General features: G+C 42.4%; 1 protein-coding gene across 13 annotated transcripts in view; it reads left to right on the top strand.

The window, feature by feature from the left end:
* The window catches only part of AOPEP (aminopeptidase O (putative)), a 204,936-nt gene that overhangs the window by 56,215 nt on the left and 128,191 nt on the right, over window positions 1–20,530 (top strand). For 11 of the 13 annotated variants that reach the window (XM_081930531.1, XM_081930529.1, XM_081930536.1 and 8 more), the window contains 2 exons: window positions 15,427–15,616; window positions 19,306–19,412. In XM_081930531.1, coding sequence (XP_081786657.1) covers window positions 15,427–15,616; window positions 19,306–19,412 — 297 coding nt within the window. Of the gene's footprint in view, window positions 1–15,426; window positions 15,617–19,305; window positions 19,413–20,223; window positions 20,307–20,530 lie in introns of all 13 variants that reach the window. The other 2 variants (XM_081930527.1, XM_081930528.1) reach the window with 1 other exon arrangement.

Below are 20,530 nucleotides of genomic sequence, written 5' to 3' on the forward strand. Positions count from 1 at the left end.
AAGAATGGCAGACGAAGGTGACGGAATATATGGGATTGGCAGAGATGACCGGCAGAATCTGTGACCAGAGGAAAGAGACAGTGGAAGAGGACTGGAGAAAATTTAAAATATATCTTAAAAATTATTGTAAAATTGTGGACTGATAAGATGTCAAGGGGTAAGAAATAAAGAATTACAGCTGTAAATGTTAAACTTTAAGTAAATTTAAAAGGGACTTGATTAAAAATTGACTGAAGGGTTGCTTAAAAAAAATGGCAAAATAAGGATGTGGCGAAAGGAAGGTATGGGGAAGTCAAACTTGTATGTTTGTTGTATGTTTTTGATGTTTGTGTTTTGTTCTGTATTGTTTTTTATATGTGTAAAAAACCAATAAAAATTATTTTAAAAAAATAAAAAATAAAAGTTGATTCTGCTTTATTAATTTTGGTAAAGGGATCAGTACTATGAAAATAATCACAACATGGGTAACAACTCTTAATGCAGCCATGGTATGTTTCCATTGTTTGTCTACCTCCCCTCTTGGGGAAAGGGGTTCCCCATAATTTAACAGGTTAGCCCTCATGAAAGTCAGTCCAAAGCTTCCAGCAATAGCTATGATGGAAAGCTGCAAAACACAAAATCCATCTGGAGACAAATAATAACATTCATCAGTGACAAATGTGACAAATGTCAGACTGAAACAAAAAACCCTGTTAGGGATTATTTATCATGTTTATCAATTTAGTAAAAGTATTTGGAGGCTTACAAGGACAATGTACATTTTGATCAAAAGGCTTTAGATTGGGTTGTTGTATGTTTGTAGTTATACAATAAATAGGAGCAATGGCAAAGATACTCGCCTTCCCTTAATCAAAAGACAGGGGCTTCTATTCACCTTTAGAACAGGATCAGAGAAGTGGCAGATGTCCTTTCTGGTTAATTACTTCAGTGTCTTTTACCATATTAAACTGAAACAACCCATTTAAGTTGTGTAAGCCTCCTATGCAATAAAGGGCAGTAGTTCGGTGGTAGGGCAAACACTTTAAATGCAGTTGGTCCCAGGCAACTCCAGGTGGTTGGAAGGTCATTTCAGATTCCTGTGTGATTGGGAGAATGCCTAAGGGCACTGACTCTGTCCTCTACCCCTCTGTGGTATGAACAAGGTTTCCTCGTGAAACTGCTGAAGTAAACTACTCCCCGGGTGACCTTGTCTACATGATATTACATATATCAAATAATTTAGATCCTAGGCATAACAATGTGAAGGAAGGTGATTAATTGTAATCATGCACTTCAATCCACAGCGAGCTTCTATGTAGTCAGTAACTTATACTTTAAGCTTGGCCAGGCAATGTAGTATGTAACCAGGAATGTGTGTGTGCCTCTAAATACCAGTTGCTGGGTATCACAAGTGGAAAGAGTGCTGCTACAGTCAGAACCATTTTGTGGGCTTCCTGTAGGCATCTGGCTGAGCTCTGTGAGAACAGGATCCTGGACTAGATGGGCCTTTGGCCTGATCCAGCAGGGCTCTTCTTATGTTATTGTATGAGTATGATGGGACCTTGCCAACAAAGGTCTGTATAGTGAAAGCTATGGTTTTCCCAGTAGTGATGTATGGAAGTGAGAGCTGGACCATAAAGAAGGCTGATCGCTGAAGAATTGATGCTTTTGAATTATGATGTTGGAGGAGACTCTTGAGAGTCCCATGGACTGCAAGAAGATCAAACCTCTCCATTCTTATGGAAATCAGCCCTGAGTGCTCATTGGAAGGACAAATCCTGAAGCTGAGGCTCCAATACTTTGGCCACCTCATGAGAAGAGAAGACTCCCTGGAAAAGACCCTGATGATGGGAAAGATGGATGGCACAAGGAGAAAGGGATGACAGAGGACGAGATGGTTGGACAGTGTTCTTGAAGCTACCAGCATGAATTTGACCAAACTGCGGGAGGCAGTGGAAGACAGGAATACCTGACATGCTCTGGTCCATGGGCTCACGAAGAGTCAGACATGACTAAACGACTAAACAACAACAACAGCACAATGATGGGAAGAGGCAAGTAGTGTACCTGGAGCAACCTCTGACCCTGTTCAACACAAGGAAACCAGCCTTAGTAAGAATGCATAGTGCACACTGCTCTTTGTTAGCCTTTTTTTTGCTGGTAGAAAACTAGGGCAGGCTGCACAGCATTGCCTGTGTAGACTGAATATCAGATGTGCTGAAATAAATAGATAAGTGATAAGCTGGTCCTGAAGCTGACAAGCGATAAGAGGAAAATGGTTATCTGTATTCTCAAGGGAGGGAATTGTAATGTGCAGAATCCGTAGAGACTGCTTTCAAAACAAAAATAGGTTTGTCTGTAGTCTCTTGCCGACTGGAATCGAAGTCCGGACTTAAAAGGCTTAGAGCTAAAATTTCAAAGACATCTGTGGGCTTTACCCACATGACTTCCTTTAACTTTGAAGTGAGTCATATGCCTAAAATCATGGTTTTGTGAATTTACTTTTTAATTCAGTACACTGAATTACTCTTCATTGTTTGGGAAAAAAGTTCCCTGTTGCTATCTAAATGTAGTGTATTAAATAAAGGGGTTAGCTGGACATTTCAGCAATGTATTCACAGTTACAAAATGTTCTCATACAGAGTCTTTCCCATATTATTTCACTATATGCTTATGGGTGAAGTAGAGATTCTAGACCACATTGGTAACTGTGAATAAATAGAAAGGTTTGCTGTGGCACAGAGTACATTGGTGTTGCTTTGCTCATATAACATTAAATTTACAGTTCTCAATCATTTGAGTTCAGTGGGCTTCTTGGGGAGGAAGAACGGGATGTGAATTCAATCGATTAATCAGTACATACATACATACATACATACATACATACATACTCCTAGGTATGTATAGGATTACAACCTAATTCACCCATATTGAATCCAACTTGTTTTGAAGAGAGGCAAACTTGAAAAAGACCAAATGTGCCATAAAATGTATTTAGGTTCATTTGTGTATTATCATGGAGCTTTCAGAGCGTTTTCAGAGCATCTAATGAAGGTCAAGAAGAAAGGCTGGGAGTCCACAGTGAGGTTTTGCTTGTGTTTGTTTGTCTATTATATTTCCAGACTACTCTTTATCCAAAAGATCACAGAGTGGTTTATACGGTAATAGCCATATGGAAATAACAATAAAAGAGTCATAAGATAATTAACTTAATTAATACAATCAGCTACTTAAAAATTGATTTTCTAGATCTGTTTCAATTGGGGTTTAGGCCTGGTTTTGGCACAGAAACTGCTTTGGTCACCCTGTACAATGTCATTTGTTGGGAAAGCGAAAGGGGAAATGTGTCCCTGTTAATTTTCCTTGACCTCTCACCAGCTTTTGATGCCATTGAACATGGTATCCTTCTGGACTGCCTTAGTGGGTGGGAAGCAGTGCTGTGTGGTGGTTCTAGTCCTACTTGGGTGGTTGTTCCTGGAGGCTGTTGCTTGGGGAGTGTTTTTCAGCCCTGTGAAGCCTTCAATGTCAGGTTCCGCAGGGTATGATTCTATCCCCTATGCAGTTTAACATCTACGTGAAACTGCTGGGTGGGATTATCCAGAGGTTTGGAGTATGTTGTCAGCAATATGCTGACGACACAGCTCTTTACATCTGCAGGTGAAGCAGTGGATGTGCAGGACTGTTGCCTTGCCTTGATAGTGGACTAGATGAGAGCCAACAAACGGAAGCTTAATCCAGATAAGACTGAGGCGCTGTTAGTGTGTGGTTCCCTAGACCGGATGGCTGGGAGGTTGCCTGCTCTTGATGGGGTTACACTCCCTCTGAAGGGAGTACATAGCTTGGGGGGGATACTCCTGGATCCTCTGCTGTAGCTTGAGGCTCAGGTGGCCTCAGTGGCGTGGAGTGCTTTCCATCAGCTTTGGCTGGTGGCTTTATCTGGACAGGGCTTTATCTGGATAGGGATAACCTAGCAACTGTTGTCTATGCTCAGGTAACCTCTAGGTTAGATTACTGCATGATGCTATACGTGGGCTTGTCTCTGATGACGGTGAAAGAGCAGATTATTGGTTTGCTTTTGTTTTTATTATGTATTCTGTGTTTTTTATATTGTGATTCTATGTTGCGAACCACCCTGAGATCTACAGGTATAGGACGATATAATAATAATAATAATAATAATAATAATAATAATAATAATAATAATACAACTGTACAGCAAAAAGAGCATTTCTGTTCACCTGGTTTCATCAAACAAGTAAGATCTATATCCTCCCAAAGGTTATGGGGCCAATGTTAAAGGTAAAGGTAAAGGGAGCCCTGACCATTAGGGCCAGTCGTGACCAACTCTGGGGTTGCGGCGCTCATCTCCTTTTATTGGCCGAGGGAGCCGGCGTACAGCTTCCGGGTCATGTGGCCAGCATGACTAAGCCGCTTCTGGCGAACCAGAGCAGCGCACGGAAATGCTGTTTACCTTCCCGCCGAAGCGGTATACCTATTTATCTACTTGCACTTTGACGTGCTTTCAAACTGCTAGGTTGGCAGGAGCTGGGACCAAGTAACAGGAGCTCACCCCGTTGCGGGGATTCGAACACCGACCTTCTGATTGCCAAGTCCTAGGCTCTGTGGTTTAACCCACAGCGCCACCCACGTCCATGTTAATGTACCATTAATTTAAGTGTAACAGTGAAGCAGAGGTTTAAATAATGTTACATTGAAATCAGCAGAGCAGACAAATGTTTAACTTTTATCCAATATGTACATATCTATCTGTAGGATAGGTCCAGATTAAAACCACTCTTCCCAGCTAGTATTTGTTTTGCAAGCAGTAATTAATTTGCTATGGCACAGTCAATTGCAAATCCGTTTTGGGGATAGAAAACTACAATAATAAAGTTGTTCCATGAACATGGCCAATTCCTGTAGCAAAACAGTTTTGACCCTGCAACAGATCAATGATTTTTTACATATGCAAGTTCCATTTACACAGAATGTGATCTGAATCTACTATTACACAGTGTTACAACTCTTCCTACCTCACCGACCTTCATGATAGCAGCTTTTTCTCATTTGCTCCTGGGAATGTGCTACCTTTGAGGGGTCACTACATTCAGTGCTCCAGAACTATGTTGAGTCTTATGCATATAATGCAGAAAACATTACCTTCTGGTAGCCTAAAAAGACTAAATAATAGGAGCCTTGAGCTTTGCATATGCCAGTTGATAGCTATCTAATTTATAAAGGGATGTCTTTATTTCATTAATAATATGTAATTTGTTTGGATTCAGTCACTTTTAATTGATAAAAATGTATTTGTTTACACAGAGTCATTTTGGTTGTGTGACAAGTATGATTACCTCAGTGTGTTAAAATTCACTGTTGTGAATTTTATCCCTAATCATACCTGTTTTGGTTTTAAGAACATGAATCAAGTATGTTAGGAAAACCTTTTGTCCTTGTGTGCAGTCTCTGTTTTTTGTTTTTTACCAAAGAGCTTCATTAAACTTTAAGCATATACGCTAAATTAAGCTAACGTGTCTATGATGTTTTTGTTGATTAAGTAGTACATGAGAATGATCTAATGTTTTTCCCCCTGTGGCTAATTTTCAAATTGGCACCTGTTACTCTCATTAGTCTTGAAGCCGAGCTGTATAGACTTGCTGACAGAGAGCTGAGTCTCATGCTGTTTAAACCATGGTTTGGATTTCAGTTGCTCTTTAAGAGTTTGTTAAGGAAATCTAAGAAGTTGCATCCTTAGATCTTCAATAAATAAGAAAGATTTGAGCTTGGTGAAAGAAAGTATATCTGTGCATTTACATTTGTGGTGGTGGTAGGAGCGGTTCCTCAAACTCATGCTGGTAGCTTCAAGAACACCATCCAACCATCTCATCCTCTCTCGGCCCCTTCTCCTTGTGCCCTCCATCTTTCCCAACATCAGGGTCTTTTCCAGGGAGTCCTCTCTTCTCATGAGGTGGCCAAAGTATTGGAGCCTCAGCTTCAGGATTTGTCCTTCCAGTGAGCACTCAGGGCTGAATTCCTTCAGAATGGATAGGTTTGATCTTCTTGCAGTCCATGGGACTCTCAAGAGTCTCCTCCAGCACCATAATTCAATTCTTTGGCAATCAGCCTTCTTTATGGTCCAGCTCTCACTTCCGTACATCACTACTGGGAAAACCATAGGTTTTACTATACGGACCTTTGTTGGCAAGGTGATGTCTCTACTTTTTAAGATGCTGTCTAGGTTTGTCATTGCTTTTCTCCTAAGAAGCAGGCATCTTTTAATTTCGTGACTGCTGTCACCATCTGCAGTGATCATGGAGCCCAAGAAAGTAAAATCTCTTAGTGCCTCCATTTCTTCCCCTTCTATTTGCCAGGAGGTGATGGGACCAGTGGCCATGATCTTCGTTTTTTTTATGTTGAGCTTCAGACCATATTTTGCGCTCTCCTCTTTCACCCTCAATAAAAGGTTCTTTAATTCCTCCTCACTTTCTGCCATCAAGGTTGTGTCATCTGCATATCTGAGGTTGTTGATATTTCTTCTGGCAATCTTAATTCCGGCTTGGGATTCATCCAGCCCAGCCTTTCGCATGATGAATTCTGCATATAAGTTAAGTAAGCAGGGAGACAATATACAGCCTTTTCGTACTCCTTTCCCAATTTTGAACCAATCAGTTGTTCCATATCCATATCTAACTGTAGCTTCTTGTCCCACATAGAGATTTCTCAAGAGACAGATGAGGTGATCAGGCACTCCCATTTCTTTAAGAACTTGCCATAATTTGCTGTGGTCGACACAGTCAAAGGCTTTTGCATAGTCAATGAAGCAGAAGTAGATGTAGAAGCATGAGTTTGATCAAACTGCGGGAGGCAGTGGAGGACAGAGATGCCTGGCATGCTCTGGTCCATGGGGTCACGAAGAGTCGGACACGACTAAACAACTAAACAGCAACAACAAAGGAATGGTTCCTGTGTATTCTATGAAATGGTTTGGTCTTGTGGATCAAAATTAATACATAAGATGGACTTGGAGGATTCTCATCTCATTTTATATCTTAGCTAAAAAAAGAGAATCACACTGAGAGTCAGTTCTCAGGTTCTCTTGTAATATATTCTGTTGGGTGAGATTTCATTAGATTGCCTTTTCAACTGAATGATGTGAAAAATAAACATTAGATTTGATCACTATAATGCCCCTTTTATTGAAAAATGTACCCAAGAGTGCACATGTAGAAAACAAGCTATTAATTTGTTTTCTATAGGGGTATTGGGAGCCACTCCAACTTTCTGGGAGGGATTGCTAATTTTTTTGTTAACTGGGTGCGGTTTTCAGTCCTTTTTACTCCACCCATGAACCTGTTCTAGCCTGCTTTTGAAGTTGCCTGCAACTTGGGTTCATGCTGTGTTATAAATTGAAAGCATAGCACCCTGAGGCTCTCCATAATATAGGAAGACTTGGTCAAATTGTAATCTTTCTTTCTTTTGACTTCAACCAGAGAAACAAGTTAATTTTCCCTAACTGTTACTCATTATATTCACAACTTCATTGTTAAAAGCAAGTTTCAGTTTGATGCATAAAAGAACTTTGGGAGAGGACAGCTCCAAAAACCATCAAGAAAACACATTTATCAAGTCACATTTGCTTGGTGAATCTGCCTAACTGCAGCAAAATACAAGAAGTTTCAATGGTATTCTCCCATGAAAACCTGGCAATTCCACAGTGTGAATGAGTGTCAGTGAAAACACTTAAAGAGCACTGCTGGAATTTGAGATTATATAAATTAGGTTGAGATAATTCAGTTACATAATTTTAAGCCACTAAAGATATTGTGTCTGACACAAAATTAGGTGTATGGTAGTCTGCCCAAGCACAACCACACTACCAGTGTTGTGGAAGAAGTCTGAAATTGGTTAATGTTACAACAAGAAGCATCAACTGAGCAAGCTACATCAGTCCACCGCTATAAGGCTATATAAATCAAAATCCCAGACCACCCTGTGGAGAAGTTTCACAAGTCTCTTGGCTACTGCTTTTTTGCCATGTACGAGGCCTTAGCTTCATATAACTTTCTTACCAAATGCCAGGCAAGTCAAACCTGGAGGCTGATCTGCCCTGCTTCACTGAGACCTGGGTGGATGCGCAGGGTGAAGTTGGTCTCACCTAGCTGTGCCAACCTGGGTGCAACATCAGGGCAGACTTGAGGGTCAGGGAGGGGGAGTTGCTGTAGTCTAGAGAGATTCCATCTGTCTCAACAGGCTATCTGTCCAGTTGAGGCGAGGGGATCTAGAGTTTGTGTTCCTGGCACTGAGCAACTGGGACAGGTTAGGGATTCTGCTTCTTTACCACCCACCTTGTTGAGCAGCAGTCACGGTGCCTGAGCTGGTTTTGGTGTTGAAAATCCCAGACTGCTGGTTGTGGGGGGACTTCAACATCCATGCCAAGGAAACTGGTTCTTGGGTGGTTCAGGACTTCATTTCTGCCATGACACACTGGACCTTGTTTTCTCAACTGGGCAGTAAGTGGGGGATTTGAAAGTGAGGGGTAGTGAAGTCAGTCCCTTATCATGGCCAGATCCCTTTCGGCAGATTAACATTAACTTTTAAATGTGTTTGCGGAGGGGGTTATTGGTTTGCTTTGGTTTTTAATTTATTATGTATTTTGTGTTCTCATTTTGTATTTTTATGTTGTGAACCACCCTGTGATCTTCAGATGAAGGATAGTATACAGTGGTACCTTGGGTTACAGACGCTTTAGGTTACAGACTCCGCTAACCCAGAAATAGTACCTCAGGTTAAGAACTTTGCTTCAGGATAAGAACAGAAATCGCACGGCCATCAGCTAAAGTGGTACCTCAGGTTAAGAACAGTTTCAGGTTAAGAACGGACCTCCGGAATGAATTAAGTTCTTAACCCAAGGTACCACTGTAGTAATAATAATAATAATAATAATAATAATAATAATAATAATAATAATAATAGCAGCAGCAGCAGCATTGAATACTAGGGAATCTGTCTGCTGTTCTTATGGTGTTCTGCGTTGCCCACACTGATGTGTTGTGGGTATTTGTATGGAAATTGTTATGGTGCCCAAGATCTGTGGCCAGGGAAACCATACTTATGATGTGAATATTTTTGTGAAGTGCTAAGCACGTGCACTGTTTTTCCACTCTCCACGCAAATGGCAAGCTTTGAAAATCAATTCAGCATTCATGTGGTATACAGACAATCCAACACATGTGGATCTCATCTTAGGTCGGGGGCGGGCGGGGAATCACCTTGTGACAGAATGGTAGCTGCAGGACAACCACAATTCCCGTGGTTGGAGGAGGGGTTGGCACATGACACAGTCCCTAACTGCCCCTTTCTCAGCCTGCCCCACCCCACTCCCCACTCCTTCACCAGAGCTACTGTGATTGGCACCAGCCCTGTTCTCCCCAGCTCCTCTCTTCCCAGACACATCTTACGTACTTTGAGAAACAAAAAGAACCCCAAATTTAAAAGCACACAAGTTAAAAATCTGTTACAAATAATTCAAAACATTTTAAACAGTTAGGGCAATAATAACAGCAAATAACACCCCCCCAAACAACCCTACCCTAAACTGTGCCCCAACCCAAGAGTCAGTTCAGCAGCCTCAGCAGACCCACCTTTCCAGGCTAGGTGGAAAAGGCCAACAAGGCAGTGAACAGGTGTTCCAGGGCTCACAGCCAATATTGTCTCTGGCCTCTTCAAAAACCTCAGCCTTTTGTAGCTGGAGTCAGTCAGGGCCCTGCCCTCCCAGGCCTGAAAAGAGCAATAGAGCAACCATACACTGTATCTATAATCAGTGTCAAAAAGTAAAAAATAAAATAAAAATTAGTGGCATCCGCCCTGTGGAATGCCCTCCCATCAGATGTCAAGGAAATAAACAACTATCTGACTTTTAGAAGACATCTGAAGGCAGCCCTGCTTAGGGAAGTTTTTAATGTTTGATTCTATTTTTTATATTCTGTTGGGAGCCTCCCAGAGTGGCTGGGGAAACCCAGCTAGACGGGCAGGGTATAAATAAATTACTACTCCTAGTACTACTACTACTGCGGTTATTTTAAAAGGCAACTTAACTTCACAGGGTTTCCTAATATATTTCTGTTTTACATGCTAACTATATTTAAAACCAAGCATTTGAGATTTCTTTTACGTAGTATTTTTTTCTTAATTTCAAAGTATGTATTACATTATTAGTATGGTGATGTGAACTCCCAGGCTGGAGCAGAGACTTGATGTTTATATGTATAAGACCTCTGGGTATAGGGCGGTATATAAATTCAATAACAAGGAGGAGGAGGAGGAGGAGGTTCAAAATGTGGTGTTAGGATGGTCAGAGTTAGCAAGAAGCAAACTTTTTTTAAAAAAAGTCATAATGAAAAGCAGTGATAATAAAATATAATGGATAGAATACAATGGGGTTTGATCTCCTGATCAAACACATTCATCAGAGTATCTGGAAAAGGTAACTCAGGGTGATTCCTTTTGCTCTGTGCAAGAGAGTTAGGGGGTTGCTTGGGAAAGAAGAATTATCCCAAACTCCCTTTCCTGCTTCCGCTGATGGATGCGATCCATCAGTGAAGCAACACCAACTGGATTCTATCTAGTGTACATAACTAAACATAAAAAGCAGTGACCAAAAGGAAGCCCACATGGACTGCAGTTAAAAATATGCGTGCACATGAACCCCTCAAAATCAAAAGCTCTACTGAGGCAGCAAAGTTTGTTATGTGGGTCTTTTGTGTCCTGAGTGTGAAATCGCACCAGGCCATTCAGGATCCTTGCCAAAGAACAATTGGCGCTGGAAGTAATATAGAACTAATATGTCCAGCTCTTTAGACAATTTGTGTCAAAGTTAACAATTACCTTCTGCTGCCCTGTAGTGACACCTAATTCAGAAGTGTCTTTGATAAGTGGCTGAGGATATTGGGCTGAAGAGGCAGCCTACATGCCTTTGGTGAGAGAAATAAAGAGGAACTTTTGAGGCTTGAGTGGGAATAAAGCCCAAGTAATCCTTTCCAAACCCCAGAGGAAGTGCTTTAAAATGAAATTCTGCTCCTGCTGACCTGCTTGCAGTTCAGTTAACATATGTTTATGTACATGCGTGCAATTTTGTTTCTTTCGCCTTCTCATAAGAGGGACATTTTCCAGTATGTGACCTTTCTATTACTTAAGTGAGTGAATCAAAAATAGGTACTTGAAAACATAATCTCTGCCTTATTTCTTCATATAAATACAACAGATGCTTAAAATGCAAAGCCCTTCTGTGTGTCTGTTTATAAGGCCTGAAGTTACTTTTGTTTTGTTTCAGCCAAATGGCCAAAAGGCTGCCAGCAGTATGTCTGGAATGTTATTTACTTGGTACATTTCTAGGCTCTTTCTTTGTAGCATTGCATACACCACAGCTAGGGGTCATTTACTTAAAAATGACCAATGCAGTACCCCCAAGCTGCACAGTTATTCTTCTCAATGGGGGCTTTGTAATAAAAGGGAGTGTCTCATTATGTACTGTAGCTTCTGTGCCCCCCCCCCGCCTTTTTCGTTCTTAATAATTTGATTTGGTTTGGGTGGAGGTTTGGGGAGGTGCTGTTTATTCTTGCTCTTTGTTCTCTGTGACTTTCTTTCTTTGCTAGGGCTTCAGTGTCTTGTGGTATCTTTTGTGATACTAGCTGACTTAACTCCATTTGACCTGCTTTTCTGAATTTTCATTTTAAGACGGTTACTTATAAATGTGTGAGTGTGTTTTTCCTCCAGCAGAAACCACTCTTAAAAACACTGCTCTGCCGACAGATCCAGACAGATAAACTTCTTTCAAGAGAAGTGTGGGTGTTCATACATTTTTGAGGGAAGGGTTGGGCTGCATAATAGAGGTTCTTTGGAACATGGATTAGTACATCTTGAAACTGTCTTCAGGCCATATCTGCACTTTTACACACATGGGAAGAAGACTTTACCTTTTCAATTATGGCATAATCAAGGTGTAGCCCTTGATATGCCATGCCCTCTTTAGCTATATAGTTTTTGAGCTGACCTGTGCATTATGTTACATCAAACTACAGGGACAGCTTTGTAAAACATGAGAGCCAGGATGGTTAGAGTGTTGGACTAGGATCTGGGAGACCAGGTGTCACGGTCCAGTCTATGGGTGATCAAAGTCCTGGCTGGGGACGTCAGGACCAGGGGCAAGATGGCGAGTTGGGAGCAGGAACGAGAGTCCAGAAGCCAGGAGTCCGAGGGTCAGGAAGGAGGGAGTCACGAAGTCGAGGGTCCAAGGGTTGAGAAGCAAGGAGTCAGGAAGCCAAGGTCCGAGGATCAGGAAGCAAGAAGCCAAACGCAGCAAGGCAGGAAACGTGTTGCTGTGGCAAAGAGCTGAAGGAAAATGCTGACCTTATATTCTTTCCCAGCTCTTGCCACCAGGTGCAGTGAGTTACCAAGCGGCCTCACCTGTGCGGCCATGCCTTGCCTCTCCAGAACAAACTTAGGAAGGCCCCAGTCCTGCGAAGTCCTACTCGTCACAGGGCCTGGCTGCTGCACGCACTTCTGACACCAGGGTTCAATCCCCCTTCAGCCATGAAGCCTACTGGGTGACCTTGGGCCAGTCACTGCCTCTCTCAGCCTAAGTTACCTCACAGGTTTGCTGTGGGAATTAAATGGGGGGTGGGGAGAACAATGTATGCCTCCTAGAACTCTTTGAACAAAAAGGTGTGGGGGGGGGAATGCAATAAAATAAATAATAAAACATAGCTAGGTGAAGAAGCAGCTACTTGGTGTAAGATGCCACTCAGTAAGTTACATTTGAGAAGCAGAAACCCTGTGTCCTGTGTTATCGGAACTCCTTTAGTTAAAATGTCATAATGGCAGGGCATATGACTTCCATTTTGACTGCTGAATGTGTTTAGCTGTATTCAGGAAGGTGGCCGTCATGCTGCCTGACTACCAGTGGAGAAGAAGTTGAGAAAAACTTCAGGATGGGAATAAAACTTACAAAAGAACACCATGTCATATACAAGCTTATGAAATTATATTCTCGTAACAAGCTTTTGAGGCAGTGTAGGTAAGAGATAGTGGCTTCTACCACCCTGTGACCTTAACCGATGTGCAGGTATTTTGACCCAGATCTTCCTGGCCCATGTCCATCACTCTTCAGATTTTTTACTTCACATATTCTCCCAGATTACAAGACAATAAAATTTTATCAATAAGGAATCAATGGATCAAATACATATAATGTGGGAGGGGAGGTTATTGGTTTGTTTTTGTTTTATTATGTATTTTGTATTCTCATTTTTGTATGTGAACCAACTTGTGATCTTGGGATAGAAGGCTGTATACAAATTTAATAAATGATAACAATAATGCAACCATATATCAGTATATCATAGAAGCAATAAAATTACATGTTTCCTTCAAATTTTCTTGTAAGCTTGCCAAAAAAGAAGAAGCTTTTATAGTTGTTTCACTATAGCTCAGCAAAGATGTGCTCTGTATGTTCTTGTGGTAACCTAGTGATTAATTTCCTGCTCTGTGTGTGTTAGGATGTTGGGGAAGGAGTTTATTAAGTGAATTCTTGTGCAAAGGTTGTGTTAGCTTTGTACTTTGAAACTTCCTTGTAGTTTCAGTCCAATTTGCAGTTGTTTTTCACGGGGAAGTGCAATCCAGAGTTTTGGGGCCACTTCAGAAAAGAACCTGCTCTGCCTTGCAGCTGAGAGAACACAAGGCAGATTAAGGTCAACCTCACTTTATGAAATATTTTGGTTTATCTCCAGCTCTGACTTGTGAATTAAAGAATTATAGCACTCTGCTAATCCTGGTTTTGTATTGAAAATTTTGCTGGTGTGGTTTCAGTCAAGAACTGCGTTTTCAATCATTTTCATGGCAGCAAAGAAGATCTGCCATGCATGCAACTTATGAAATAATCCCATTGCAGAATAAATGTACTGATTAAAATAAGCAAGAGTTGACTAGGTGGTGTTTGGAAATAACATCCTGGGTAGGAACAACCTATAAATAATGCAACAAGTTTTAGTTGTTTTTTCCTGAAGATTTATCTGCCCTTTACACCCCAAATCCTGCAAATTTTGTAAATAATTCCAGAAGCACACTCACCATTCAGTTGTCTTCGAGCGAAATGTTACACCAGCAATTTGGTCCTGCTTTTAAGTGTTGCATTTAATTAGTAAGATTTTAAAAGAATCTGAAATGTATTTCAGAGCGTGAAAAAAGTCCATGGTTTACAAATTCCAGCTAGCTATATTATTTATTCAACTCCAAATAATGCCTTGTATTAGATATTGGAAAGTGGCAAAACAATGACTTCATTAGGCTACACAACAAAAGTGGCATGTTTAACAAAAATCCTCTGTGTTCACATACACATCTTAGTAGATCAGCCATCTTAGTAGGTCCTGATAGAAGCTGAAATGGGGAAGACATGTTCATTGTTATTGGAATTGAGTTTTTTAAAAGAAGAAAAAAGTCACAGATGCAACAATAAATAATATTAACTTAGTTGTAGGCAACCTTTCTGTATTTCAACTGCCATTTCCACGGTCGTCCTCAGATATTTTGCAGAATTGCCTATGACATTTCTTTGGATATCCAAAGTTTTAATACCCCAAACCTGTATCATGCAAAAGGAGGCATTGGGTGGTTTATAGAAATGGCCATATTAATTTCATCCCAGAGAGAAGCCTATAGCTTGAAACAGGGATCATTTATTCATTTTTCTTGTGGTACTTTGCTATAGCTGCTCCCCTATCCCAATTTCTGTAACATGTTAGAACAAAATCCATGTGCTTTCAGGAATTGACACCTACTCTTGCACGTAGAATGCTGTACAGATCTAAGAACCCACTCATCGACAACTGACAACAGACACCCCCTCAACACCAATGCCTATTTTAGCTTCATTAGGTGCTCAGCTTCCCACACTTTTTGTCCTAAAAGCTTAGAGTTTTCAACATTTACAATGTTCCTTTTTGAACGAGAGCCTCTCTCTCTCTTTTTTTCCTCTCTCTTTGTTTTCCCTGGTTGCTTTGATCATTTAGCCGAAAATACCTATGGTCTGTATTCACACCTGCCCTTCTTTTATTATCTTGGCTTAGGCATAAATGCTTCCACTGAAATAAATCAGCCTTGTAATTTGAAAAATATAAAACTTTGGTTTAAGTTACTTATTACAGGTAATAGCTGTTTGATGGTTGAATGTGAAACAAATGCTTGGCAGAATATTTAGCTTGAATCTCTGCCAGAAAACAATAAAGTGCAACCTAATTCCTAAAAATGTCTGAGCTATAAACTAACTGTCATGACATAGCATGCATACAGTAATAACAGGCTGACAAGGCTAATAAAGTCTACATATTGCTATAGCCAGGCAATGCATGCTGTAACAGGTTCATAATTTTGTCCTTCATTCATATTATGCAGCCCACACATCATCTTCATGTCACAGAGCACATTATCTGGAGGGAGCCATCTCTGTGGAACACGCCTGTGCCATGAAATTGCTCATGCCTGGTTTGGCTTGGCTATTGGTGCACGTGACTGGACTGAAGAGTGGCTAAGTGAAGGATTTGCCACTCACCTAGAAGATGCATTTTGGTCAGCCGCACAACAGGTATGGCTCGAATAGTCGTTTTCATAATGTAGAAATAAGGATAACCTTCAGTTTACACATTTACAAAAAGAGCAAATAGACTCCCTGTTTAAGGATATAAGTATTGCTATGCTGGATCAGAACAAACATTTATCTAGTCCAGCACTGTGACTATTTCTGACAGCAGCTGTCCAGACCCCAAGGAATTTCACTAATAGGGTAGTAGGGATAACCTTACGCCCTTGGAATCTAGTAAACAGAGGTATACTGCCTCTGAGCAGGAGGAATCTGTTTGCAACTGTCTTAGGTAATCTCTTATCTAATCTCCTTAAATTTATCATGCCATTGGCCATGAGCTTGGCTTGATTAACTTCCATATGCAGAGAAATCTGTTAGATGAAATTGTAATTGGTGGTACCTGAAATAATTTGCAACACTATCAAATGTTTCTGTTCTCCCTTTTATCTCTAATGCATTGGTAATGATGTTGTTATGCACTAATTTAGCTATGTAGATGCATCCTGGCAGGTGAAGTATAAATAAAGGTGTGAAAACATTCTTTATCATAAGTAGAAAATCAGTTGTTCGCTGATGAACTGGTAAATTGGTATATAATTCATTCTTCAAGACAACACTGTAATTATTCTTGTGGGTTGTGGGACAGGTACCGTACTTTTCGCACCATAGGACGCGCTTTTTCCGTCTTAAAAACTAAGGGGAAAAGTCTGTGCGTCCTATGGAGCGAATGCAGGGGGGAGGCAGGCAGGAAAAGCCCCCAAGAGCCCCACACAAGCTTCACGCGGCTCTTGCGGGCTTTTCCCCAGGAGGGAGAAGGGAGAGACACCACCAGTCAGTCCCTTCTCCCTCCTCTAGAAAAGGCTTGCGCAACCTCTGCAGCCGGGGGGAAGCTGCACAAGGCTAAAGAGGAAGCCGGGGCAGCAAGCGCGATCCATCCCGTTCGCTGCCCTGGTTTCCTCTTTAGCCTTGCGCGCCCCTCCAGCCGGGCGGGGGAGGCTGCGCAAGGCTAAAGAGGAAGCCGGGCAGCGAGCGCGATCCATCCCGTTCGCTGCCCTGGTTTCCTCTTTAGCCCTGCACGCCCCTCCAGCCGGGCGGGGGAGGCTGCGCAAGGCTAAAGAGGAAGCCGGGGCAGCGAGCGCGATCCATCCCGTTCGCTGCCCTGGTTTCCTCTTTAGCCTTGCGCGCCCCTCCAGCCGGGCGGGGGAGGCTGCGCAAGGCTAAAGAGGAAGCCGGGCAGCGAGCGCGATCCATCCCGTTCGCTGCCCTGGTTTCCTCTTTAGCCTTGCGCGCCCCTCCAGCCGGGCGGGGGAGGCTGCGCAAGGCTAAAGAGGAAGCCGGGCAGCGAGCGCGATCCATCCCGTTCGCTGCCCTGGTTTCCTCTTTAGCCTTGCGCACCCCTCCAGCCGGGCGGGGGAGGCTGCGCAAGGCTAAAGAGGAAGCCAGGGCAGCGAGCGCGATCCATCCCGTTCGCTGCCCTGGTTTCCTCTTTAGCCTTGCGCGCCCCTCCAGCCGGGCGGGGGAGGCTGCGCAAGGCTAAAGAGGAAGCCGGGCAGCGAGCGCGATCCATCCCATTCGCTGCCCTGGCTTCCTCTTTAGCCTTGCGCGCCTCTCCGTGATCCACCAGAGGTAGATCTTAACCCTTGCCTCACCTAGGAGCTTCTCTGGGCAGAAATTCCCTCAGCTTAAGTGGGGTGGGGGAAGTGTGGCAGGTAGGGGGGTACCTACCTAGACACTGAAGCCAGTGTCTCTCTGATGAAAATTGGGAGTGGGCATTGTGTGAAGTGGCTTGGATCTCCTGCCGCAGAACTATAGGACTGTATAGAGTTGGGGGGGCCACCCGAGGGTCATCTAGCCCAGCCCCCTCACAATGTAGGAATCACAGCTAAAGAACGCCAGGCAGATGGTCCCCCAACCGCTGCTTAAAAGCCTCCAGTGGTGGAGACCCCCAACACCTTCTGAGGTCATAGAATTGCAGGGTTGGAAGGGAACCCCAGGAGTCATCTAGTCCAGCCCTGGTGGACAGTGGGCACGATCCATCCCGTGGCACAAGGCTAAAGATGCTGCGCAAGGCTAAAGAGGAAGCCAAGGCAGCGATGGATCGCGCTTGCTGCCTTGTCTTCTTCTTTAGCCGCGCTGGAGAGGTTTAGCTCCTGGCTGGAGAGGCTGCGCGGCTATGGATCCCGCTCGCTGTCTTGGCTTCTTTGCTCTTTGGGGCTGGGGGGGTGGAACCCGGGCCTCCCCCGCAGCCCTGAGAAGCTCTGGGAGAAGCAGACAGGCTGCGCGCAGCCTGTCCATTGCTCTTTGGGGCTGGGGGGGGGATAAATTTTTTCCCTTGATTTCCCCCTCTTAAAACTAGGTGCGTCCTGTGGTCCGGTGCGTCCAATAGAGCGAAAAATACGGTATGTTATCAAAGAGAAGGCAGAAAGATTTAGGGCAAAAAAATATTCTGACTTTCAAGGTTGTGACTAGCAGTATTATTATACTGAAATAATATGTCAGCTGTCTTAACTGAATATTCAGTCTGGTGTTCATATTCTTTAACATGTTATGTAGGAGTAGGAGAACCACACTTCATAGGGTAGGAACATGTATGGCTGCCCTATACAGTCAGACCATTGATCCATCTAGCTCCTTGTTAACTGTGCAGACAAGGACTCCAATGTTTAACTTAGTATTTAATCAAATAATTTATTTGATTCATTGATTAAAATATGTAATCAATAAAAATGTCTCACAGATTCATCGGATAGATTTTTCTTTAGACGGTGATTTCTAATACAAGAATATATGAGATATGAAAATATAAGAGCAAGAATGCATTCCTCCTCCTTCCATTGCACATCATTGCACACACAGGGTGTTTGCCTCTTTTAAGATGATACCTATGATGACCTGTGTGAATAATATAAAATCAAATAATTGGTGCTTCTCACTTCAGCACCTATTTTCAAATTGAATTGGTTACTTAATGGATTAAATATCATAAGAATTAATTGACTAAGACATCTTTAGCCAAATAACAGCTTCACTGAGAACCTTTTTTTGCACTCTGTTCAATGCTGGTGTAATTATGCCTTAAAGCTTTAGGTCATGGCCACCATCTTGCAGAAAAAAACACAAATGGCAAAAAACCCAGTGCCCAGTTCCACTGTTATATGCCTTTGACCTAGTGGTTCAACTCCCTCATTTGAGCTGTATGCCCCCATGCCATATAGAAGGTGAAGGGACCCTCTGAAGTAGCACCCACAGAAGTCCAAGGGGCTGGCACCGCAAGCAAATAATGTATTGATTCATGCTTAGAAGTGCTTTCCATTGCACACATACCATATAGTTCCTCTCTTCTACACAGAGTATGGATAAGGCCATAGCTCAGTGATAGAACAACCACTTTGCATGCAGAAGGTCTCTGGTTCAATCCCTGGCGTATTTAATTGGGACTGGAATTGGTCCTTTAATTGCGCACCCTACACTACCTGAAATTGTCTATGTGGGGGTCAGGAGATCTCCCAAAACAAAATATATAGTAATAATAATTTGTATCGGTCACGGTAGTAGGAGATAGGTTAGGTGCCTGCTCTTGCCTCCTCTAAAGGATGACAGGGCTTTCTCTAAGCTGATGTGATTTCCATTAAAAACTACTGAGAAATTGAAGAAGCCTCTAACAATAAACTGAATATTTGTGTCCCAAGTAGCTGTCAGCTGATGAAGCAAAAGAGCAGCAAGATCTGAAAGCTGTACTGCGCTGGCAACGCCTTAGAGACGAGGTGCAGAATTCTGAAGGAGATCTGCAAGTGTTAAGGTACAGAAAAGGCTGCTCACTTATTGTTTCACATTTTCCCTCTCTAAAAGAAGGATATTGGAGTGTTCTGATTAAATTATTACATCTTCCAAAGGGTTTGTAAAGCAAATATTTAGAATATTTGTGTACCACAGTTTCATAAAAAAAAAAAAATCAAAGAGGTTTACAACACTTAAAATACAATACAAAAATTAAAACAGCTCACTATTATGGAAAAAAGTTTTTCTTTAATTGTCTGCATAATCCTGGTGGCAAATAGAAGTATACGGCAAAGGTTTGAAAATTAGAACAGAAGGCGTCTGCTCAGCCCCAAATGGAAGAACACTCCACAGGAGCAGGCCAATAACACAGAAGGCTGGGTTAAGCGTTGCTGTCACATCAACCTCACCAGCTGAAATGTAGAAAGAGAAGACTGGACAAAATCAAATGGGTTGAGGTTGGAGAGAGGATAAGGAAAAACAACCTAGGTTGCAATCCTATGTACAGTCCCGAGAGTACTGAATTCAGTGGAATGTACTTCTGATTCAACATGCATAGGGTTGCACTTGACTTTTTTAAAATGAGGAGGAAGTCTTAAATATTGATTCCAATAAAAAATATTTTCTCAGAAATTACTGCTCAGTGGAACATATCCAAATAAATGGTTGAGGGGCTAAGTTCTATGAAGTTGAAGGCACTGGGTATATTTAGGCTGAAGAAGATAAAATAATTAAATAAGCTGTTTACTGAAGAAGAGATAATGTGATAGCCATTTTCAAATTTGTTTTAAGGCTGTCAGATAAGGGAGCAAATTTGTTTCTGCTTATCTCAGAGCAAGAGTGGGGCAGCCTGAAACCCAATAATTGCCTGCAGATTGCACCTCAGAGGGTGGGGAGCTCAGAGGTAGAAGTCAAGGTGGGTAGGAGTGGAACGGGAGCAACCAAAACAGATGGACGAGAAAGTGGTACTCGTGATTAGTTCTCACTTCTGATATTTTCCTCCCCTGGCAACCTGCTGGTTGGATAGTAGGAGAAGTGGGTGATTCTGTCTGTTTCAGTGTCCAGCCTCGCCCACTGCTGGCTTCAGCCCCACCCATCACTGGCATGGTGACAGGTTGCTCTGAAGGAATGGAGCCCTTG

Source organism: Podarcis melisellensis (genome assembly GCF_964234715.1).
Source record: "Podarcis melisellensis genome assembly, chromosome: 11".
Lineage (NCBI taxonomy): Eukaryota > Metazoa > Chordata > Lepidosauria > Squamata > Lacertidae > Podarcis > Podarcis melisellensis.